General features: G+C 36.3%; 1 protein-coding gene across 3 annotated transcripts in view; it reads right to left on the reverse strand.

Moving 5' to 3' along the window:
• Positions 1–7483: 7483 nt before the first annotated feature.
• Positions 7484–25992, reverse strand: part of MAP3K21 (mitogen-activated protein kinase kinase kinase 21) — a 43516-nt gene continuing 25007 nt past the window's right edge. The window contains exons 5-11 of one of the 3 annotated variants that reach the window (XM_080587016.1): positions 20827–21067; positions 18885–19007; positions 16178–16294; positions 15462–15612; positions 14330–14424; positions 11783–12535; positions 7484–10704 (exon numbers count right to left, since the gene is read on the reverse strand). In XM_080587016.1, coding sequence (XP_080443142.1) covers positions 10280–10704; positions 11783–12535; positions 14330–14424; positions 15462–15612; positions 16178–16294; positions 18885–19007; positions 20827–21067 — 1905 coding nt within the window. In that variant the 3' untranslated portion in view covers positions 7484–10279. Of the gene's footprint in view, positions 10705–11782; positions 12569–14329; positions 14425–15461; positions 15613–16177; positions 16295–18884; positions 19008–20826; positions 21068–25992 lie in introns of all 3 variants that reach the window. The other 2 variants (XM_080587015.1, XM_080587017.1) reach the window with 2 other exon arrangements.

Genomic DNA, 25992 nt, shown 5'->3' on the forward strand with positions numbered 1-25992 from the left:
CCCCCCCCCCCCTTTTTTTTTGGAAAAAGCATTATTGAAAAGTCCCAACCAGCTCTGCATCTAAAACAACTAAAAGCAACACATCATTGAAAGAAAACAGACTGACTGTCATTCACCACTGTGATCTCACATAGATCCCTGATTGCTTGCAAATATCACACCACTTGTATACAAACATGGCAAGCAGGTTACAGCCACAGTAACACCAAAGGCTGTACACTCGGAAGTAAAGATAAGAAAAGACAATCGGATCAGGCTTTGAAGAAAACAACTGAGGTCTTCAAAGTAGTAGCTTTAAAAGGCAGAGAACCCTACTTTTGGCTTGTTTAAAGAACCGACTCGTCATCACGCAGAGCTGTTGTGTAGTTGCTCTTCCATCAACTGCTTTCCTTTGGAATGTGAAGCTGGAGGACCCTAAACCTCATGTTCTTTCAAAGTTAGTGACTTCTTGTATCTCATATTCATACCTGTATAGCATGCAGATACTGTGGCAGTGAGTGTCGGTAGTAATGAGCTGTTCCTCCCACTAGCTCTGCAATATACTACTGCACAATCTGTACTTTAGAGAGATGAGATTTACAGTATAGCCTTAGGCATTCAATTTCTGTAGCTCGGTTATAAGCCAAGGCTTTCTATACCATCAATAGAGCCTCAGAGACCCATTCAGAGCTCTTACTTCTTCCAATTCACAGTAGGTACTTATTTGTGTACAGTCAGATGCCTCAATCTGGATAATGGAGTAACTCTTCTCCTCCCTCATCCTTATGTTTCACATTAATTTACTAAATCCCATCTCCAAGGTAAAGAATGGTTCCAAGAGAGAAGTGCTACTGTGAAGAACAGTGTGGGGAACTCCTCCTGACATATAGGCCAATAGGCTGTAACATCATTCTTCTTTAGGAAGACTTTCTTATTCCCTGCCCTCTCATAAGTGGGGAGCAATTAGATGATGAAGCTTTTACAAGAGTAATATTAACCAGCAGTAGTTGAAATAGAGTCCTTTTACCCAGACAAAAAAGACAGACCTAGTATTTTAATGGATTTGGGATAGGGGCAACAACAAAACAGCATTTGTTTTATGAAAAAAGAAATCAATGTTAAATTTTAATAACTTTGACCGATCATTAAAATCTTAAACAAACCACTAAACTTTGTGTAATTATTTCCCTAACGTGACAATTACTGGTTAAATCATTGCAGACAGTTTTTATTGGAAGTATTCCTTAACAAAGTTAAAGTTTAACTTCTGGGAACCTGTGCTTTGAAAGAAAAGTATGTACAGCTGGCTGTGTATTCAGTTCCCAGGCTAAGAATTAGTGCTACTGTGTGTGTAAAGTTAAGGTATTAACTCTGCTGTAGCTGTTGTTTACCAGCGAAACATGGTGACTTTGGCTGCAGTTCACTAAGTGCTTTACGGAAAAGGATGGAATAATTATGTTTGTCTTACTGACCAGAGCCAGAGTTTACAAGCTACAAATAAGTGAATTGGCTCGACGAAGACCAAATGCCAAGCCTGGCCTGGAACTGTGGCCTTATCTCCAGATTGTACTGCCTGTAGTTACAACCTCCCTGAGCTCGTTGCACTGAAAAACAGAGGAGTAAACCTATTTTAGAAGCGGCTGTTCAGCATTTCCACAACTAAATATTAAATATCAAAGCAAGACGACAGCATTTAATCAAATGTAAGTAAAAGTTTTTAAAAGCTTAAGTCTAATTGACCTTCTAAAACATTTGCATAACTCCTGAAGTACTGAAATCTTACTACCCCAAAAGCGAACTAAGTTGGCTGCATTGATCCAACTTAATTACACAGGCACATTTTTGAAATCTCTCTTGAAACAGCACTGTTAATTATTGTTGAAAGTGGCATGGGAGAGGTCACTGAATTGATAACATTTAGATATAGTGTTTTTAACTCTTTGGTATCAGCCACCATTAGGGACAAGCCTACTTAGACAAGCTCTTAGACTCCTAGCACGTTGATTTCTTAACATGCACGGAAATAGTAAGGCGCCCTTGATGTTGACCTAAAAATGAGACAGAACACATTTATTTATGAAAATGGACACAATAAGGCAAGGGGAGATAAAAGAGTGAATAAAACTGGTATTAGATGGTTGTATAACACCCCAGTTCGGATAAGGCGGAGCCAACTAACATGATTAGTCAGTTAATACAATTTATGAGAAATACCATAACCAAAATACAAATCATAAAATACAAAGATTATTCAAGAATGAAAAACAGATGGAGACTTTAGTTATCAAAGATTCATATGCTCGCTCAGTAGTCCAAAATATAGGAAGAACTGCAGATACTGAAAATCTCTGAATTTACTCCAAAAGGATACACTCAGTCTCTCTCCCCCAAACTAACAAAAGTACCTGAAGGACCTGAGCACAGGCTGAAAAGCATAACGGGAAAAGTTAGAATCCTTGGATCAAGGATATGGCTTCAAACTACTTCAGTATGAGAGAGAAATGAAACCACAGAAGACCGGTAACTTGGGTAAATTGTGATTTTTTTTTTTTTTTTACCAATTAAAAAAAAATGCAAGGCTGAAGAAAAGCAAGTTTAGAAAAATGGTAAGAGCACATGGAGAAAAAATGATATGAAACTGGAAGAAAAAAAAAAGTGATTTTATAAATACAGTAGGAATAAAACCAAACAAACCACTGCTACCACAAGGAAAGTGGTGCTATAATTCCCAGCAGTCAGACAAAGCCATCACCTCATTAGTTGATGCCAAGAAATCATAAGTCTTCATGATCTTGTTTGCATCATTCTTTTCTAAAATGGGTCAGATGTTAAGCAGCTCCTACCACAATTAAAACCAGCAAGTGAAGGTAAGGCTTCAGTGTAAGTAGGTGAAAAGCAGGCTAGGGAAAGCTTGGAAAGTGGGGAAAAATAAATTCCTAATTAGTTGGGCTTGATGAACTTAGCTGATCTGATTGGAGCAGTCATTTCTAAGAACCACAGAAAAGAAAGAGACTGTAGAAAAGAACAGATGGTGGGGCTTTTGTTTGTTTGTTGTTTTGTCAAACATTTGAGAAAACAGAGTGTGCTAGCTGGTTTGTAATGTACCTGCTCCATTAAAAAAAAAAAAAAACAACAACAAAAGACCACCCCACAACCCCAAACCAATCAGGATGCTTTGAAAGCACTGCAAAGGTGAGAAGTGGCAGCTACAGTGTTTGACAAGACTTGACAAATTAACCTAATTTCTTCTTACAACAGGATAACAAGCCATCTGGCAATAGGAAAAGTAGCAGATGTATTTTGACCATGACAAGGCTGTTGATGTTGTCACAGACGATGCCAGTAAAGGTCTCAGCTAGGGATTTTCAGACACTGCTTTGCCTCTCTCCCAAACTCTGAAACCAGTAGACAGACCAGAGAGGGATCTAATTTCTAGGATGTTGTTCAGGAGGAAAGACCGAAGGATGGCTTACCCTAGTAAAGAGAAGGCTGAAGTGGAATACGATAAATCTGTCTGTAAACTTGGGAGAGCTGATGTGTTTTTACAGTAGGGGCACCACTGTTAAAACAAAAATAAGTAAACAACTCGGTGGTGCCTCCTACCACAGAAACAGAGCTGTTTGATGAAAGCAGATTGATCTATGGGATCAATCCATCCTAAGAAGTCCTGAACCAAATTCCTGGGCATACTTCCAGAAATAGAAAGAAACAGACTTCAGAGAAACTGGTAAAAAAAAAAAGACCTAGGAAACACATCAGCATTTGCTAAACAGAGCAGATTTGAGTCAAAAGTGACACAGTGCCTACACATGCAGAGGGCGAGAACATGTTTTGCTGCCCCTTGATGTGGCAACTACATCAGTGCAAACACCCTGAACAACATCAGATGATGTCTGCAGAACAACTTTTGACGTTGTCCACAATATGAAATTAAAGGTTCAACCATGTTATAATGAACTGGAAACCATGGTGAAACAATACCCCCAAGTTTCCTTTAAAGGAGAAAAGCTAGTCAGCTTGCATTACAAGATACAGACATTAATAGACTTTTGTATGCACTATGGGTATCTCAGTAATCTCATTGCTTCTCGTTCTTCGTCGTGAACTGTTTTTTTTTTTTTTAAATGTACTTTATTTTACAGTGAAGCTTTTTGCAGATTACAGGATCTTATGTTTTTATTTTTCGATGTTAGCAGGTAAAATTAGATCAGGATATATACAAAAGCAGAAAGAGACAAAACTTCCCTACGTAGGCTTCTTTCAACTGTAACCCAGCCTCATCCTATCCCGACTTCCTCAGGTACTAAAAATATATATATATATATATATATATATATATATATATATATATATATAAAACAAGGAAAAAATACTCAGATCCCATTAAGGTATCAAAAAAAAAATCAAAACAAGCACTATAATCATTCAAAAAAAAAGCTGACTTTCTTTTTTGAAAATCGTTCATACTTTTTGTCAGAGAACTACCTTCAGCAACATCTATTGGGGGACACATAAGCCAGACCCCTCTGTTTGGCTCACGTGCAGCCAGATAGAAATAGCAGTGTCCATCCTTCCTTCAAGGCTCTGAAAGTCTTAAGAGGTTTTAAGGTAAAGGGAGAAAAATACCTAAAAAACATCTAGGAAAATATTTACAAGTAAAAGAGAATCTTTCCTTTTAGTATCTACAAACATATAATGCACAACCACAGAGTACCCCAGATATCCTGGAAGAGATTCAGAATCCCTAATACATAAATAAATGGTCTCAGGCACATTTTTCTCCTAAATATACTATTTAATTCTTAGCATAACTCTGGAAAGAATTTCACATGGCAACTCTGCAAGCCTGAACAAATATATTCTGTAGATTCCTCCAACTTGCTAAAGACATCATAGGTGGTGGCCACATGCTATGATGCCCTCAATATGCCTTACACAGTCAGTTATCCAATGTGATATTATTATAGACAGTATCTGTTCTTTAGATCTTCTAGCTATAGATAACATCAGTATAGGTATCTCTCTTAGTGGTCTGGATCTATAAAAACAGCAGAATTTACTTAACCACAGGAGGGCACCCATGATAAAAAAATCCCCCCACTTCTGCTGGGTCTGAATTGGCTAAGGTACAATCAAAAATCCTAATCCCATTAATAGTTAGAAGCAGAAAACTTCTAGCTATTGGAGGGATAAACAGTTGCCCTGTGATAAGACAAGACTGTTCCCTTGCTTGCAACCATCTAACAACCGGGTAAAATAGTGTGTCTCTGCTCCAGTCCCAGGAGCCAGCCATCGGGTAGCTGCATCCCAAATGAGAAGCAACCAGGGCCTTGGCGATGAAGATTTTCACTACTAAGAAGGGAGCAGTAGGAATCATTTCAGGTGTTCTTCAGTAAGAAAAGTAGGCATTTTGATGAGAACTACCATGGCTGACAGAAACATCAGTATCAGCTCTGCCTTACACATTTCAGATGGCACTTGCATAAGCAGGAGACACATATTCATTTCTCTAAGAGTTAACAGTGCATCTGACCAGTGGATTACCTCTGGGTGAATACCCTGCCCCTAGAAACAGCCTGTAAGAGATAATCCAGCACTTTCAGGAACAATGCACTCAAAATAGCTTACCGTCACTGGACAATATATGTGATGTCTTTGACTTACCTAGACTGCTGGCAGATACACTTGATGTTTGACCCATCTGCTTCCTAGCATGACTACATCTCCATCACACCTGGGAAAATCTTGTGCCCCTCTGACTGTTGATAGCATTTAGGTGCCATTTTTTCTGCCTGATAACAGAAACAACAAACATCACTTTTAATCTGGAAGGCAGAAGAGTAAAAAGGCTTCATAAAGTTTTATTGCCTAATCCTGTCTGCCATGAAAAGGAGGTTAGGAACTTTTGAATTATTCACATGCTTTACAGAACTGTGAGGGGAATGAATAGTCCTATTCTTTCTCTCTGTGGAGAGGTTCTTAAGTCCCCATCTGTAGAGCTATTCAAAACTTGACTGGACATGGTCCTGAGCAACCTGCTCAAGCTGATCCTACTTGAGCAGGGGGTGGGGGCAGACTGTATTATCTCCAGAGGCCTCTTCCAACCTAAGCAATTCTGTGGAACAGATGAGTAAATTCATCCTACTCACATAGCTCTGTGTATCTGTTCTCCATACTATCAGAAGAAAAAGCTTTTGTCTAAGGCACCGAATAGGCTCCCCGAGGCAGTGGTCACAGCACCAAGCCTGCTGGAGTTCAAGCATTTGGACAACGCTCTCAGACATACGGTCTGATTTTTGAGTGGTCCTGTGTAGGGTCAGGAGTTGGACTCAACGATCCTTATGGGTCCCTTCCAACTCAGGATATTCTGTGATTCTAAGACGGCAAGCTATCAACTAACAGATCATAGAAGATAGTGGATTTCTAACAGCATTGAGATGTTTAACTGAAGTTTGGTTTGCTCATTTTCACTTATGATCAGAAAAAAGCCCATTACGTACTTGCAAGGACTCTCTGGCATTCGTTTAGAATATCTAAAGCTACAAAACCTTAAGCACCCTTAACTCACATCAAAAAATGTACTAGATAAAGTCTCATGCTGCATGCACTGTAGTAATCTAACTAGTTATATTAAGAGGTGGCTAATGAGAGACAGGATCTTTTCCCTTGTCACACTCTTGTATGCAGATCTTAATATTACTGTTGTAACACTGCCTATAAAATAAATAGCCTGTGCAGCTTGGCTTGTAAGTATTCCCCTCTGGGCTCTATACTGACACTCACTGGCCACATGAATAGTTGTTAGCTAGGCAGCCTCACTGAAATCACACAGGCATGTGTTCGTAAGACGGACCTTAAAGATTTGAATTTCACGGCATCGCTAGAAATTATTATGGTACCTGTTCCTCACCTCCCTACCCAAAGATGGGCTAATAAGCCCATGGGGAAAAGGAAAAAGGAAGTTAACAAAAGGCAGTGATAGAAACTATTACAAAAAAAAAAAGGCTTCATTTTCTTAAATAAATAAATAAAAATCCTTACCTGTACTCTTGATGCTGAATCAGATGCAGAATTTATTTACATCTACTGCCATACCTCCTCTAAGGGTTGGACATGGTGCTTAGGGACATGGTTTAGTGGGTGACATTGGTAGTAGGATGATGGCTGGACCAGATGATCTTGGAGGTCTTTTCCAACCTTAAAGATTCTAAGATACCCAGCCACCATTGTAAAAGCATCAAAAGAAGTACGTTCACACAAAAGAAAGAACAAGCATACACCATAGGATTCTGCCCACACCAACTGCAAGAAATTACAGGAACATTCATATTGCTGTGCTGGATAATTAATCTTACAGTAACAATCGCATTCAAATGTTCCAAGAACAGGCTGGCCATAGCCTTCAGTTCCTGGTTACTCCCTGGAGAACTCCTTTGTACCAGTTAAGATAGCATTAAAATATCTTTTTCAAGAAAATCCAGGTCACTTTGCAATACAATAGCTACAAAACATTTCTTTATTTAATAAAAACATTAAAATCATCAGGTCTTGTAAAACAGCATGTCAAGTGTTCATCTTTGTTGTGTGAGCACCTTCAGTTTTATGCTAAAACAATCAACACAGTTTATCATTTGGTCAGACTATTAACCTATGTTGAAATAAATACACCTTTAACCAAGACAGATCACTTAATGCACACCAGATGACCCATACCTTTACAAAAAGCTTCTCTGGTGACAAGTGAAACAGAGACTGCTAAACCATGATTGCAGTGTTTTTTCTCTTTTTTAATTTCAGTGAAGACTGGCCTATGAAACTATGAAAAACAATGATAGCTTAAAAAGGCTATATAACAAAAGAAACACATTTGAGATGGCTTACCTAAACTCTCTCAGAATGAGAGGTGGAATACATATTTCTAAATTAGTTATAAAACGCCAGGCCGGTCATAACATATGAGCAGTTCTCATGCAAAATTATCCACGGAACAAAAATAGAAATTTCTGTTTAATAACAAAAGAGATAAGCCACCGATAAGTGAAAATAATAGATTCCACAAGGGGCTTTTTATGCTGATACTACTGATTACAAGATGTAGGGTGCAAAATTCCACAGTGATATAAACCTTTTAAAGTAGAGAACAAAAGTTTATAGGTCAAAATTACTTCAGCACCTGAGATTTTCCTGTAGAAAGCCAAACCTAGATACTTCCTTCAGAAACATGTAATACAATCAACTCCTTTTCTCTCAGTGTTGCATCGGAATAATTGATCAAGAAAGAGTTGAAATACACATTGTTTCACATTTCTAATTATGCCCTGAAGATAAATCTGCTAGCAAACTATATTTAAGATTTGATCCATGTGCATTACATAATTGACTGCTTTATGAAAACATTTTGTATTATAATTGGAATAGATTTCATCTACTAAGTAGTCTGATGAAATTGAGTTTAAAGAAAAGTCAAAGAACAGCATGCAACTTGAATCATGTTGACAATGAACTAAGATTACTGAAATAAAAACATGTTTGAACAGAATGTAATAACTTAATCTGCTATGCATGCACCTAGCTTTACAGACAACTAGTGGTTATGTCTTTACTTTTGGTAAAAATAATACTTTAAGGAAATCCTTTTCTATTCTCACTTTGAGACCTGGGAAGTTACACGTCTGTGTTCTGCTCTGCATGATTAAGAATTCATGATTTTGTAGGTGCAATTTTATCTGTCATTCTCAAGGTAATCAGCATACTGCATACCAGTCTTAGAATGGAAACTTTCTTTTTTAATTCCTTTGCTTTGAAACTTTTACGTAATTGTGTATTCTATTTAACAACTGAGATCCCAGACCCCAGAGCAAAGAAGAACATATAAAACAAAGGCCTCAGCAAAACACCGTTCTGAGGAGAACATGGTAGTTTTATTCTAACATGATCTAACTTTATTTATGAAAACTATTTGTCAAATGATATGCAAAATTAAGATTTCAAATACTGGAATATAAGGGATATTCCTTTAATTCTAGAAATGCATTCATGAGACAAAGTAGACCGTACACTTGGTTTTACTAATTCACTTAGTGAAACTGAAAAAAATTAAATTTTTTTTTTTTTTTTGAAATCAAGGTTAAATGTCCCTCTCACCACAATTAACAACCTGGAACTTCCTGGAACCTTTCTGTCCCTGAAAAACAGTTAAGAACGTCTCTTTCTGCCCTTTAATTCCTAAATATGAACAACTGGGCAATCAGTAGTAACTTGAGGTAATATTACTTTTTTTCAGTTTAATTTAATTCATTTTCACTGCTCTAAAATCTGAGTGCAGTAAAATGCAGTTATATCACTTAAAAGCAGAAAACAGTCATCCTTAACCCCACCGACTTTTCCCAATACAAGGTGCAGCATTTATTTTTTTAAAAAAGAGGGGGGGCAGAAAGGGGTGCACAACCCCCCTCCATCACAAGCAAAAAAAAAAATCCCAAACCAAGAATATTTTTTTCAGTGCAAACACTGCAATCTTCAAAAAGTTAAGAGTACAAATATTTACATTCCAGTGTATCCTTACCTACCAGGAATGTTGTTTCACATTAGAAAGTATGTCAAATACCTTTAATCCAATCAAAATACTAAAGTTTACCCTCTCAAATTGATATGGTGGCTGAAACCTAAGTGTTTATACAAGCAGTACAACTTTCTGGAGAAACTAGTGCACACAGTTGAAAGTTCTCTCAAAAACCAAGGACAAAGACTGCAAATGCAGCTGGTGGTCCTTAACCAATTCCAGTATAACAGTCTAAAAAGAAACGAGGCATTTAATAGAGTGAACTTCTACACTGGCATCTTAATCCCTGCCCCCTTCCCAAATTCTACAGGGCCTAGAGGCTAACTGCGGATAATCCCCATTTATGTGAAACGCTTTTTGACTGAATATAACATTATTGTACGTTGTTCAGTTTTTCCATGTGCAAAAGTTAAATTTCTAATAATAAAAGATTCAAAAAGGAAGGAAAATGTATGTGACACTGCAAAAGGAGGTGGATACGTTATTTTAATCATTCAAAATACGCTCAGCAACTTCATCTAGAAAACTATTTTGCAGCATTGTGCTTGTAGAATTACTAGTTGGGATTCCAAGGAATATTTGAAAAAGGCACCTATTATAGTTTCTTAATTAGCTGCCCATTTTAATAATTTTGGTACTACTTGTCACAGTACATCAGAAAACAGCAGCACAAAGCATTAGATGGACAAGAATTTTATATTTGTTCTCCTTTAAAAAGCAAACATTTTAAAAAGGCACTTAAGACAGAAACTCTCTTTCCAGTTCATATATAGATGGCCGGCAAGTTTTGCTCTTCATTCTACATAAAGGTACAGTACAGTCTCTATTTTGACCTTCCACATCAATATCAAGTAATGAAGGCACGTGGCAGTTAGTTCTTTCCTCAGTATCTGGCAAGAAGTTAACATCTGGATCTGTTTTGCCTTCTGAACATTCAGGGTCTTTAGAGTTTGGTTTATTAATACGTGGAATAATCTGCCATGAATCAATTTTACTTCTTATAGAAGAAGGTCGAGGCCTTGGTATAATATTGATAGCTCTTTGTTTTTCTATTGAAATACCACTGTGATTGCTTCTTTGTTGAAGAGACGGAGAATGTAGAGTTCCAGTAACTGACAGAATAGGCAACTTGGAGACATCATTGGTTGAAGCAAATCCATTAGCTAGCGGAATGGAAAGGCCAAACAAACACACAAACAAAAGAAAGAATTTAAACCATGTGCCTCCTTGATTTTGTTGACATTTGTAAAACTGGGTTACCATAAGCATTAGTGTGTTTTTTTCCCCCCCGGTCAAAAAAGATTAAAAGGCTCATATACATTTGTGGGGAATCTCTTGAAAGGATCAGCATTACTCAACTAACTCTTCCATCTATACTTTCTGCTACAGGCCATAACAATTTATATTTCACTGTTACAAAAGAAAGAGAAAGTATTAAACACCCACTAATTGGATGAATGTTAATGGTGGAATACAGTCCCCCAGATTTGTCAAGTTATTATGAATAATTACATACGCATAGAGTACCATAAAGAATATTACACTTAGGCCACTACAGAGCATGACTATTGAAATTCAGAACTTCTGTTATTTTCAAAAAGTCATTAATCATGAACTTATCCATTGACATGGTAAGCAAATTTAAAGACTTTTTTTTCTCTGCTTCTATTTTTATTGACAACTTAAGGATTTGTGGAGTATGTGACAGAATTCGTAAGTGAAGCAAGCAACTCAAAACTTACCAGATTTGCTTTTCTTGAAGTTAAAAATGTGCAGTGTCAAAATGATGAGAATTTCCTCACTTACACAGACTGTGAAACAAGTATATGTTTCTCAGTCTCACAAAGTCCCCAAACCACATAATGCACGCAGCTGACAACGTAACTTCAATTTATTTCACCATTGTGAAATAATGCTGCCATTGTACATTTCACAAAGAGCAGGTTATCACTGACATAAGAAGACTAGTAAAACCTATTTTTGCAATACTTGAGAAAAATAAAGCATCTTTTCCAGTGAAACCTTCACAATACCAACAATGCAATAGGATCCTATTCCAAGGCAGGTAGCTTAACACGGGGTTCAGACACTGAGGACTTACCCACATACAGTTATGATCGGTGAGCTAACACTTGACAATGTAATAAAGATCTAGTGACTCATTACTAAACAGTTAGTTTCCGTATGTTTTCTGTTTCTATACTTAACAATTCCCCACATCTGAAATTCTCAATTACCCACCTGTGGTCTGAAAATTGTTCCCATCTGATAAGGTTCGTCTGTGACCCAATACACGTAACTTTGTTGAGGAATCATTTGGCGCATTTTCAGATTCTTGTTGCAGACACAGATTGAAAGGCCGATTTTTTAATCGTGTAGAAACTGTGTTAGGAGCCAGCTGTATTCTCTGTTCTCTCTTACTTTCATAAGTTTCAGATGAAAAGTTATCATTAGAACTCCGTGGATTGCAATCACCAAGCACATTGCTTATAAATGCATCTTCACTGTCAGACTGAAGTAGGCATTTTGTGGAAATGGAGGGCATAGACAGAAGATTCACAGTATTTACAGCTGGATTTAAGGATGGAATACTTGTTTCCTCTTTCTTGGACTGCAGTCTTGTAGGGCTGGCACTCCTGCGAAATTTTGAAGCACGCTGAAATAGTCCATCACGTTTCTTCTTCTCATCTTTAGGCAAGAGCTCCTCTGGACCCTGCGATTTGTTCAACTCTCTAATATCCAAGCCCAGGGCAACAGATGCAAGGAGGACTGCACACCCATAAAGCACCGAATCAGTCTTCTTTTTCTGCATTGTTCTGCTCAGACTGTTTGTAGGTGTCATTTGAGGAGTACTGTTTGTAGAACTAGCAGAGGTTCCTTCTTCAAAACTCTCTTGCTCTGGTGTATTCTCCCCTTGATCATCCTTCCAAAGAGGTAGATTAATATAGGCCTGATTTGGCAACTTAATTGGCTTTGGTCTTTTACTGTCCAAACCTTCAGGAAGAAGTCTCTTATCAGTACATACACCTAAAAACGTTACAATATACTTTAAGAATACAATTCAGCTGTTATGCATGCCTGCATATGTACAATAGGATTTTCTATTACTTGCAAGTATTAATCTTGAGATACGCCGTATACCCCCTTTAGATGTGGTCAGAAGTTCAGAGACTCACATTGTAACAATCAGAAACACATCCTTAGCCTAAACTTTTCAAATTCTCTGGATAGTCTTTAAAATAGCAGAAGAACCATTTCACTATAATATCATACTTTCAGCAACTCAAAAGCAAACCCTAGTAGAAGAAATTTGCAACCAATCTTCCTGAGTACATAAGCTAATTGTGAAGAAATTGTGTTTTCCAGAATTGGAAGACTGAGTTTTATTTTTAAAAAGGCAAAATATATCTTCCAAAAGTTACACCACAGTTGAAAAGCAGATATTGTGTTTGCACAGCTTTGGTAGTGCTTTTCAAACAACATGAAAAATATTCCTGTGTATACATTACTGTAAAGTGATTTAGTATACACAAATTGAGAGATGAGATCTGCAACAGTTTCTTTACAACACTTCCAATTGAGCCCCGTTACAAAATCCATTGAATTTTTCCAATTAATTCATTAGGTCATGGTGATCTAAAATAAAGAGCAAATTTGACATTTCACATCTAATGACAAATAAAAAGAAAGGTGGAATTTGACTTGCACGTGTTATTCCATTGTAAACTACTGAACGGTAGAGAGTAAACCTGGAAATATTTGAAATGCAAATATGTAAACTTGTATAACCTTCTGTGTGTAGGGGTTTAATAGTAAGCTAATAAAACTTTAAAATTGCTATCTGTGATGCCTTGTTTTATACCCCTACCACTACACAGGAAGATGAAAATGCCTTTTTTCTAAGAAGAAAAGCAGTGTCCAAGCAGCTCGCCATTCCCACTTCCAGCTGGTGCACATCTACCAGATGCTATGGACACCAAGTTATATCACAGTTTGTTGGGTTTCTCCCCCCATGACAGTAAGTCTTCTCAGATAGTTAACTTTATTTTCTCAGTTAAGAGAATCTGTGTTATAGAAAGTATGTGCAAGCATGAAAATGATTATGAATACTGTATAGGTACAGCACACTACAGGAATGGACATAAAAAGCAACATTTTGCTTATATTAAATGCCATTATGTCCCTGATTTTTCCTTATGATTTCCTGTAAATCCCAAAGTGTTGCCTAAATGACCGAGATTTAAAATCCACCTATTTTTTCATGAAAATTTAGAGAATAACCATCATTAAAAAAAAACATGTAACAAATATCTGGAAATATATCATGGCTTACAGGTTTTAACTTACCGCATTTTTTCCCTGCCTATGCAGAAGCCCCCAACAATTAAAAAAAAAGTCATTAATGATCATTTAAATGTCAAGACAGTTAATGATTTGGGTATTTCTTTACAAAAGAAGCTATAAAGCAGTGACTGCAGACCTAACACACAAATCAGCCTATTAACTCAAAAACTTGGAAAAAAATCTGTGATAGAGCAGACCTCACAAACCTGTATCTATTTGTTAGCTGCTAATGATGGAAAGGTAAAGATTTTACCACTTATTTTTGTTATAGATACGTTTGTTTTTTGTTCTTTTTTTTTCCCCCATAGGAATAGTATCTGTAGCATGACAACTCTTAATAATCTGCATAATCCTTGAGGAACTTGAACAATGGGCTCTATACCACTGAAGATAGACTTAACACTATCATATTGCAACTTCCACTTTTTCAAAAATAGCTCTTACCTTGGTCCACAAATAGTGAAGCTAAAGGAACACCCTTCTGATTTTTCATTACAAGGGTTGACCAAGGGTTGCTGCCATCTGAAAGGGGTCTTATTCTGAAATAATGATAGTTATTTTGATATTACAGAAGATATCATCCTTATACATACTTTGACAGAAAAGCGCTACAATATCTTTCTCTTTAAACTACAAACATGTAGTACGTAACTTGAAAACAGTAAAGCTTCCCAAAGTATAAAAAAAGGTAATAAATAGCACGGTCATATGACTATAAATTGATATATGACTTAGGATCAGGAATTTATTCTAACATGAATATTTCAGGGCATAATAGCTTAAAAAGGAAAACAATGAAAAATAGGCCTTGGCTACCTAATGAACAAAAGTTGGTGAAAACTGGGACAACATGTTCACCGTCTCAAACTGACACAAATAACAGAAATTTATTATACATAGTGACTTTCAAAGAAACAAAAATATCATAAAGCCAGTTTCAATAGATGGTCTGGAACCAACCAGGTTAGCAACCAGGTAAATGCGCGTATGACTCCACAAAACAAGATGCATTAAAGTAATTATACATGCTAGATGCAAAAGGAGCTCTCTCATTAGAAAACAGCTAACCTCCTGTTTTCAGCAATGAGAGAAAACTAAACACGTTCAACTGAGTTTTAGAACTCTTTCACCCTATGTTTGTCAGTGTGAACAGTGTTGCTCGTGTGCACTGTGTCTCAGGTACGCAAAGTCACTCTTACTTAATTGTGTTGGAAGAGCCCACTGGTTACTATGCTTGCAGTTCCTCAAGCCAGTCTGAGGAAGGGCGAGAAAGACAGAGAAGCCATGAACGCCTTGTATGCATTAGTAGTTCAGCATGCCAGTATGGTTTAAGTCTCAAAAACTACAGATAAAGGGTTATAAATAAGAGCCACAAAAACATTAAGACAAGTAAACATTTTATCCTCAACTCTACTTGGGAGAGCTACTCATCGTTATTATAGTTCCTAAAGTAAAAAGAAAGTGTAGGACTGAGTTTTGGCTACAACTATAGAGTACAGAACTTGCTCGCTACCTACATTAGTGATTCAGTTTCCAAGGACACTTAGTATTATCAAACAAAATGTAGTAGACATACTTGTCCTTACAATCTGCACGATCCTTTGTTTGAACTGAACTTGGTCCCCATGTACAACCTCTCTTTTTAAAATTTCTCTTCGCATCTTCAAACTCTTCTTGGTGATAAGTTGTACTCCTTCCCCAGGTTCTGTTACTTTCATCTGAAGTTACTAGAGATTGGATTAAAAAATAAAATAAAACTAGACTCTACAAAAAAAACCATGCAAGCAGTTTTATTAAAAAAAATAAAATATTTTGACAGAACTCTTTTCTTTACTGCAAAATCATTCTGACACAGTAACACAAAGAGGAGTAAACAAAATTTGAGACTTTCTTCTTTTACAAAAACCACCACGAAAGCTGCAGCAAAGCAAAAAGATGAGCAAGCAAGCAAAGTAATTTATGAGCTGAGAAGACACCCAAATTAAAGACAAAGCCACAATATGATCATATTCTCCATGCTTCCTTTAACTGAGAGCCTTATATTTAGGTAATTCAGACAAGTGAATTAGACTGAGCACTTAAATTCCAATGAAGAAAATACATGCTGTGGAACAACTGTTATCAAATGAAACAGGATACTCCAATGTGAGAAAGATTAATGCTTTCTTTCTCAATAAATCCAAACAGATCATATTTTTAGTGTCAATTCTTCATTAAATGCTTAGTCTGTCACTTCAGGTCAGCTGTGAAATTTAACAGAACCAGCACCTTTGAAACATAATAAAATCTTGCCTTTTTTCATAACCTCACTGGGAAGTTCATATTCACTTGTGATATCTACATCTTGCTGGTACACATATACACTGTTTCTTCGGCCATTAGTTGTGTGTGTATCTGTTTTGGGAATCACTGAGGAAAAATTAAGAGAATGTAGTAGAAATCTTAGTCAAGCTGGTTTCAGACAGGGATCTGTTTCCCTTCTTATATTTTTAGCTTTGGTCATAAAGTCTGGGTCTAAAAAGGCACTAAGCATCTTTTGATAGAGGGTTTTTACTGTAAGGTTTACAGGGTCCTCTTTCTAGGACCAGTCCCAAGAAAGTACATTTTGGTATGCAGCCAACTGGAGAAGTAAATTGCTATCAATGTAGCACACTCACAGCTATGATGGAGACATAAGAGAAAAACAACCTAGCTTGTTATAACAGCATAACTAATGATGCAGTCATTTACATGCCAGGTCTTCTGCCATTCCTGCACCATTGCAGAGTATTCTCCTCCCTCACCATACACCTTTTCACCAGTTCAACTTCTTGTGTAGTAAAACAGACTACTTGCCTTCTTTAAACTCCCATATTTCAACTGTAATTCTGGGGCCTATGGAATGTATATCTTACAGGTTCTCCTTCCCAATTCAAACAGCTTTCAGAATTAGCTGAATTTGGTTTTATGACAAGATTTACAAATTGACTAGATTTTTATTTTAAAATAAAAAGCATTTAGATTTGGAAGTTAGAATCTCTGATGACAAAGCAAAGCAATCAAGCAACCAATTGTTAGAAATGCCTGTTCAAATCACCTGTATTTGAGTAAGTCTTCTTGAAAGAAAGACACTTTGAAGTGAAATCAAGATAAAACATTATTGTGGGAAAGAAAATTTATTTTGCACAGGTGCAGATGGGTGTGGAAGCTAAATTGTTTCACCTAGATACTCCTGATAGATCTGATAAGCTTTTAGGTAAAGCCTAGGGATTCACATTCAAAAGTAGAAGAGTGCTTCTTTTAAAGGAGAGCCTTTATGTTGCCCTGTATGTTTTAGTCCTACAAATACCAATGCCTGCTCAAAGAAAAAAAAAATCTCCAGTGGCACGTAGCACACATGCTAAGATTTAGACTGGCACTGCTATGCACAGACTATGAATTAAAAACAAACAGAAAACCCCTGAGTTTTGTGCCAATACCTGAAACTTGCTTCATTTCCAACTTCCATGCAGAGCAAGGAGAACCAAAGATAAAACAAGACATTCTTGTTCATATTTAATTATGATATTTCATAAACAGAAAACCTTTTTTCTTACTGCAGAAAGATAACAAAAACAAAAATCCACAAAAAAGCAAGGAAAACCACCACAGCCACAACACTTCGAAGAGGTGGGAGGAACCATTATAAACACTGCATCAGCTAACTTCTTGGGGAAAAAAAAAACACCAAAAATGCACTTTGTTTCAATCTCAAATTTTCTTTAAGAAAAGCAAGATGGGGTTTGTCCACCTCTTTCCATTACTCACAATATATGGGTAGTAACAGTCTTTGGCCAGGAAACTCTATGAGTTACAGTTCAGCAAATACTGGAGTGAATTACTATTGTCAGAAAAGACACTATTTTACCTTTAGACAGTAATTAATGAAAAAGACTGCATAAAGCATAGATATTCCAAACAATAAAAGAGATGTAGTTTCTATTCAACTTTTAAACAAAGTTTCAGGTTGGTTTCAAATAAAAAAGAATTTTCAATTTCTCCTCCTCAATCATCTCTGTTACAGCCCAGATTCTCAAATAATTTCCTTCAGAGGAAACTACTCTGGCAATGCCAGACAGCCACCGTCCATAAGCAATAAGCTGAATTGTGTTCCACTGGTTTTATAAAGAGAGAAACTTGGAAGGTTTTTCCTCTCATGTGACATTCCATTTCAAATATGGATAATCAGACAATCTACTTCACACAACAGATTAAAAAGTATAAAAGCAACCCATCTCTACGTTCCCAAAATTCTTTGGGAATTTGGCATTCCCAAATATAAGCATTGGCTTTACTATAACAATATGACAAGTTTACTTCCAAATTCGTAACTGCTACCTCCACTACATTAGCTTAAACAGATTCCCTTCTGGCATCAGTATACAGGGAATAACGTAGACCTGCAAACACAAGCACCATTAGTTACTAGTGTAAGATTCCTTCTTTATTTTATTTTATTTTATTTTTTTTTTTTTGTATTTGCTTACAGCTTACTTCTTTTCTCCTGAGCAAGGTGAGTTAGTGGTTGATTCTTTGGCCTTTCTACTTTACAAGACTGCCACATTCTCTGAACTTTTTTTGACGGTCCACAGTTGATTTAACTTTGCAACTCTAATAAATCTAATAAAAGCTTGTTTTCTATTTTACATGGGTTCTAAACATGATGTTTTCCCTTTTGCTATTATCAATTTTGATTCTTTACTGTTTTATCCACATCAGTTTACAAATGAGTTACTGAAGTTATTAAGAAAATATATGATTCAAAGCATTCATAATAATTTTGAATTATTGAAAGTTAGTAAGCATTTTAGCAAGATTATCCCTTTCACCAAACAACAACTTGCAAAAGTTAGAACAAGTTAAGTGACCTGGAAATCAGAAACCTGTCTGAAATCTGATCCTACCACCAGTGTTTCAGTGAGTATATAAAACAAACATTCTTTATTGACCAAGTGAACAAACGGAAATATTGGAGACTTACATTGTATAGCTCGAAGACGAGGAATTATTGTGGGGCTACTTGATGGACTGGAACTGTTACTGTTTAAACTCCTCCTCTTATCCAGATTAGGGGATGCCTGCACTGTTATTTTGTGCTGGAAATCTATTAGAGAGAATTTTTAAAAAAGTGTTAATGTTTTAAGTAAAGAATCTTCAGGAGATTATACCGCTGTACTACTTAAACCCATTAAAGTATATAGTGAATTAGACTTGACTGCACAAGAGATGTTCATACTAAAAACGCTGACAAACTCTGACCCTTAATGTAACAATTTAGATCTTGAGCCAAACAGGTAGGATTTCATACCTTCACAGACTCTATCTGATAGGTTTGCAGTAATACAAAAAAAAAAGTAGCTACATCCAGCTGGACCCAAACTGAGACATATCCAGATGGCAAGCCATCATTCAATCTTTTTGGTTGTCACAGAGGGAAAGAAAAGCTAAACAGACATACTGCAGTATTTCATCTCAAACCAATCAACATTCAATGAACATTTCAAAGTTTAGATTCAGATAATTCCGAGATGATCATTAAGCAACGGTGACTGCTTGTGCTAATACTGCTGTTAAACATGGTATATGCTTGAATTACATAGACAGAGGATGGGCACTCTCCACAGCAATGAAACTTGACTTTTTTTTTCCTTTTTAACACGTGATTTATGTACAACATAAAAGGTAGCATCAACAAAGAAGTCACATACATCAACACATCAGACAAAACACCAAAATACAGAATTTGAAATATTTCTACCAATGTATTAAAAATAAATATTGGAAAGCAGGAAAAATGTTATGAAATTAAGTTTGACCATATGCTCTTCTCTAATTCCCATCAACAATGCGATTAGTTTGTATGCTATTGTTACAACAGAACTGCCTCAAGGACAAGTTCATTTGAATGATTCTTGACAACAAAGAACTAAGTGTTATTCTGGAAAAACTGTTTCTCACTTTTTTCAAATTAAATAATGGGCAAAGCCAGGAAAAAAAAAAAAAACAACAAATGTTTAGTTTAAGCTTGTGATCCAGCCTAAAGCAACATCTGAAAACAGGTTTTGAAGAAGTTGACGTGCTTGCCTAGGAGTCTGTAGTGTGAATTTTTTGTTATTGTTTTTATTATCATTTTTAAAGTAGGTAAAATAAGTGTATTCACTAGAGCTGAAACTGCTCTAAATATTCATGCACGTCTCTTTTCAGCTTCCAGGTATATGATTCAGTCCGTGCTGTGACAACATGGAATTAGTTACTCACTGCATTAGCAATAAACTGACAGACCTAGAAACCACTGAAAGAAACACAGCTCACTGACACCAATACCACTCGTGAAGACTTGCCAATCACAGGCATAAGCTCGAGTTTCTCTATTGCCATCGTGTGGCAGCATTAATAAGGTGAAACGAACAGTCCCTGACAATAGAACAGTCTGACCTTCTACCACCATTGCAAAAGTGGTATTGCAACAGATTTGGACCTCCTTATATTTTTTGTCTGTATGAACTGCTTTTTCCACTAGGTATTGGCAAGTTCAAGGCAAACAGTACTATTTGATCATTTTAGAAAGTTCTGTGATGTAATAAAAAGGTACTTTTCTATCAACACAATGACAGCAAAATCTGAACTTCAGATCAGCCTCAAATCTTTTGACTTTCCCTCCTGATTTGCTTTTCCTCTGGATTCAAAGGATTTCTATCTGAATCAGGTGAAAGATTCTTCTAATTGAAGTAAGGACTACTCCACAAAATACAACATGTGAAAGTGGTTCTTTTAAGAAAAAAAAAATCTTACAAATCCTGTGCACTATTAGGATAGAAGAGTGTAGAAATGAATTAAAATAGTGTCCAATACTGAAAATTTTAACCACGGAATTGAAGCCTGCATATTTAATATATACTGTGAACTAGAAAAAAACTGCAAACCTGAAGGCAAACTAATTCTGTGCCCATCTTTAAGTTTTAACCGGCTTCTTTTGAATTTGCCCTTCCTCTTCTTTACATTGGGTTTCTCTTGATTTAACTGGAATATCATGATATTTAGTTCACGCTCCAGTACATCAATCTCGCGTTCTGCTAGCTGTTGCTCACGGCGCTTAAGTAGTTCTTCTTGAGATTTTTGCTGAAGAGCTGCTCTTGTCAACTCCTCTTCTCGTGATCGAAGCTCCTGAAAATGAGATTTACACAAGTGAAACTAAGTTAACAACGTGAAGGCTGTATTAAATGAAATGTCAAGTGTAGAAAGGTTGTACTTTCTTATCTGTTTTCATGATGCACTATATATATTTCACATGCACATATGACCTGACCATCCTCCATTCTGCATAAGCCAAGATTCTGCATCGGGACACAAACAAGCATGATACAGATTTCCTTTCAAGCATTTAACTTGAGTCACTTTACTTAAGCTAGGTAAGCGCTTGCAATGGAAACAATATAACCAACCAAAGATTATCAACTTACAGCCTAGCAGAAAGTGTGCTCTAACTGCATCACATCAGAGACTCTCTCATTGCATGAGAGTTTCTTCTACACACTAAACAAAAAAGAATGACCTGACGAAGACACAAGTGAATGCATTTATCTCAGTTTTCCTAACCTTTCCTGTTTTTCAGCCATGTATTAGGTAAAACTTTTCTATCTGGAAAAGCAATCAGTATTATAATGAATGAAAATTAGTGTAATAGGATAAACCAAGTCATAAGACAGAAGACAGCTGTTTCTTAATTAAAATCCAGCAGGTATCTGTATAACATCAAACGACTAACCACTGAATTACACGACATGGACTCTCCAACTATTAAACCCATGAAATAGTTGTTCTTTTGCCCTCCCTCTTCCCCCCTCTCCTGCCCCAAGAGTGAGGAAGCTTGTTAATTTTCAGTGTAAATAAATTCTCAAGGGTAAACAACTTTAAGATGGTAGGGTTACAGCTATCTTAATCTTCAACTTACAAAATTTGTTATAAATATATTTGAAATTTAAGAGACTACGAGTAAAGGAGAAGCTACAATGTGATTGATACCGTATGTTTCTCACTAGAGAGTTGTTTTCATTTTAACATACGATTGTGTACATTCTGCCTGGATTGAAATCAAAATTCAATTGAAAAAAAAATATTAGAAATTAGATTATGCTAAAAGTTCTAGATATATAATAATCTTTTTCCCCCTACTTAAAATTCCTTCATTTGTCATTGTACAGTCTTCTATTTTAAGAGCGGACTGCCTACTTCTGGTCATCAGTATCTACCAACGTCATATGCTAGCACAAACCCTTATCTTATGCCGAGCTTTTATTGAAATACCGACAGCATAAAACAAATATTCTGCTCTTTCATCTCCCACTTTGCTTTGAGTAAGGTAGTTTCTGGACAGTATCACTTTGGTACTTTCAAGGGGAAGAAAAAAACCACCAAAACTCTGTTCTTGCCTAAAAGACTGTGGATGTCAAAAAGAGGTTAGCACTGAATCGAACTCTGGTTCAGCGAGAAGTATCTGTTCCTCTGAAAGGTTTTTTTTTTCTTTTACAACTAACATATACACATTGCTTATCACTGTTTTCAAATTTAATTTAAATGATTGACACATTTCATGCGCCTTGCTAATTTTAAGTGAGCTTGTTTCAACAGATTTTTTTTTTTTTTTATCTTTTTTTTTCCCTCCCCCTCTTAAATCCAATCTGCTTTACATACACACCTTGGCAAAAGGTAATTACGTCTCTTGGGAATTCAAAGGAGCCTGTCTTCATGCCAGCAAGTTTTATTTTTTTTTTCGTTTGTTTGTTTTTTAGAAAAGGAATTTGATCACAGTTTAGAAATTACTGCAAATTATCACTTTCCTCCTTCTCCTGTTCAGTCAAAACTGGACAAACTAAAACAAGGGTTGGAAGCAGAAGCCACATGACTTCAAATTTAGAATAAAGGTACTTCAGATTTTAAATAGAAAATATGATTATTACTATGAAGCATTAGGAGATATTGATGATTATTCACATCTTGTCCTCAAAGCCAGGTTACATAAAGCTCCAGGTTACAAGGAAAAGATACTGAAAAGGTAGACAATCTGGAAAATGGAAGTGTTTCTTCATTGAGGGTTTTAGTATTTACTCTTTTCCAAATAAACTAATTAAAGATAGACTTATTGCAATTAGTTATGCAATGTTTCTACACCACTCTACAATTAAAACACCCATTATAAGGAAGCTAGGAAAGAGTTCTATATTTAAGTTGCTCAAGAATGCTCATCAAAAGATTGTGATCTCCTGGAGTGGGTGTCACCATCACTCATTTAGAGCAAGCCCTTGAGGAAATTCCTCCAGCTATAGAAGTTCCTCTTGCACAGGGAATAAGACTCCGTACAGGGCTGTTGTTGTTTTGTTTCTTCATTTTATTATTATAAATACTTCAGAGACGTGAGTTTCTCCCAAGTACCTGTCAGTAAAACTGATAATGTGCCAAATTAAATAAGCACAAACTTCTGAAAGCCTTGTTTAAGTCAAAGTTACATGCTTTCATTCTTTAACAAGTTTACCTAATTAGGGCAGATGCCTTTGGAGATGCATTTAATTTGGCAGATGAGAAGTAAGTTTCATTTTATATTTTTCCCTCCCTAATTAAGTGTAATTCACTTTTACACCAAAAATACAACTCTTCTCAGAAAGCTTTGCACTAACTTATCTAATCCTCAGCTTAATTTGGTCAGTGAGGTTTCCTTCAGTAGAAAAATCTCATAATTGACTAATGACTACAGAAAATAAACAAACAAAAACATGAATGGGAATGCCTGTTCTCATAACAATTACTCCTACAGTAAAAAGGAGAAAATGGTTGTTTGAGCAGTTGCTGGAGGGGAGGAAAACAGCTAGGCCCTACAGCAGGTTTTGGCAGTGGCTGGTGACCCCACAGTAAGTAAAAAGGAGCCTTTAGTCTCCATAGAGGTACTATAACTCATCTGGAAAGGAAGAAAACTGACAGCTAGAGAGGCACGTAGCCCAGCTGTAGCAATCCGTATACCTGTTGCAGACAGAGGGGACCATGCAGATAAACATGTCCAGGTCTGTGAAGCAAAATGGAAGAGGGAAAACCAGAGGGCAGAGGAAAATGCAGATCAGAAAGAAGGAAGATTATTATTGAGGACACTATGAACTTAGTGGTGATCAACAAATTCTGATAACCAAACGCACTTATATTACCACAGGGGATCCGTAAGATCAGGCCCACCAGCAGGCACTAGCCCATAAATGGCTTTTGTGACGTTTGGTGAGAAGATGCAAGGGTCATGGACAGCTGACAGTGACTTGCAAGATGCAAGTTTTGGTTTTGATTGTATCAAAGTTTAAAAGTTTCATAAAAATTCTTCTGGAAGTCCCTGTATCTCAGTTCTCTTCTTCCTCACCTACTACTACTTAATGAAAAATAATGATACATACCGGACGATAATTATACTGCAAGAACCCTGCAAAAAACAAATCCCTGTCTGTTACAAGTGTTTCTAACAGTGACTGGAAAAGACAACTGGCCTATTCCAGCTGGTATCTTTATCAAGATGTCTAAAGGAAAATATAAACCTCATGGTGATTAAGAAACATGCTGAGGTAACTAAAGGAGAGGACAAACAGAACTAATTGTGAGGGCTCATTTAGCATGAACATACCATAATATGAGAACATGTAAAGAAGATCAGTAACAGGAATCTAGATAATAAACAGGAGAAACTTGATTCACTGATTCATGAGTATAAAGCGGACCTAATCTTATATCTGGCAAGAAGAATCCATGAACTACAATACTGAAAGATCAATAATTTAAGTTTGTTCAGGAAGAAGAGAGAAAATGGCTTTTCCCTTTTTGGAAAGGAAGCCACATGATACAGCCATGTAACAGGATGAAAAGCTTTTCATTCCAACAACTGAAGAGAATGTTCACTAGCAGCTGCTGAAAGCAAAACATGAAGACTAACAGATTCAGAAGCTGCACCCCAGAGTTTTGAAGAGAGACAGCCAAAGGATTCTGGATTGGTGACCTTAATGTTTAATGAGATTCAGGAGGGGGAAAAAATAAAACAGGATAGATAATAGGTAAATAGGATGGTAAGCAACTATTCATCTGCCAGGTTGACAGCACACATAAAACAGTGCACTGGCTGATATATAGCTTCATTAACAATGAAAATTAAAGAACAATATAATTAAGGCCAGTCAGCATGCCTATAAGAAAACGAGATCTAAGAAGATCTAAAACCTTTTTTCTTCTTTTTAAGTAGGATACAAGTCTAGCTAATTAAGACAATATTTGTTAATAAAATTATTTTGCTCAGCTGTGTGAATTTTTGTATTTGGTATCGCCCTAGTTTCTAAATAAAATGGAAAAGGAACAGACTGGCCAGCTACTATAGCTCAAAAGTATAATCATAACTAGGAAGTTTACATTAAATGGAGCTATTAACAGAGTGACCTCATGGAAAAAAATCTGCTCTTTACCCACAGTTATTAGCATATTAAACTTACAGAACAAAAAAGAAAACCATGAAAATTTGCAGCGGTTATAAAAATTAGGTAAGGGGTAAATAAACTCTGGTTTGTTTGATAGGTGATGCACTTAAATATTCAGAAAAAGATAACACGCTAAAAAGCGTACATGCCACATTTACAGATCTACAAGCTGTTTTCTTTGGGAAAGCAGATGGGGATATGTTGCCTTTTCAATCATTGGAATTGAATGACCTATTCACATGATAACCCCCAGTTATTATAATAACATTATGCTTTCTGTCACACTTAACATTTCACTTCAACTTACGTACTTCTAACAACAGCCTCAGCATTCAAGACTGTATTGTTTTTATTACAAAAGAAAGGAGAAAAGCAACCTTGCCTGAAATTTTAGGAAACCAGTAATCAAACCTTTTTTTCTTAAGTAAGCTTGCTACAATACAGTTGAAGTTCTATCTTAAAATACTGTTCAGAAATGAATTAATGGAATTTAAGAATAGTACATCCACCAACAAAAATAAGAAACAAAATTAATACCCAGTTTTAATGAGAGTAAATCCTCTCCTCCATGTAGTTTATCCTCTCAAGTGTGTCTCTGCA

This window comes from Anser brachyrhynchus (assembly GCF_964034855.1).
Source record: "Anser brachyrhynchus genome assembly, chromosome: 3".
NCBI lineage: Eukaryota > Metazoa > Chordata > Aves > Anseriformes > Anatidae > Anser > Anser brachyrhynchus.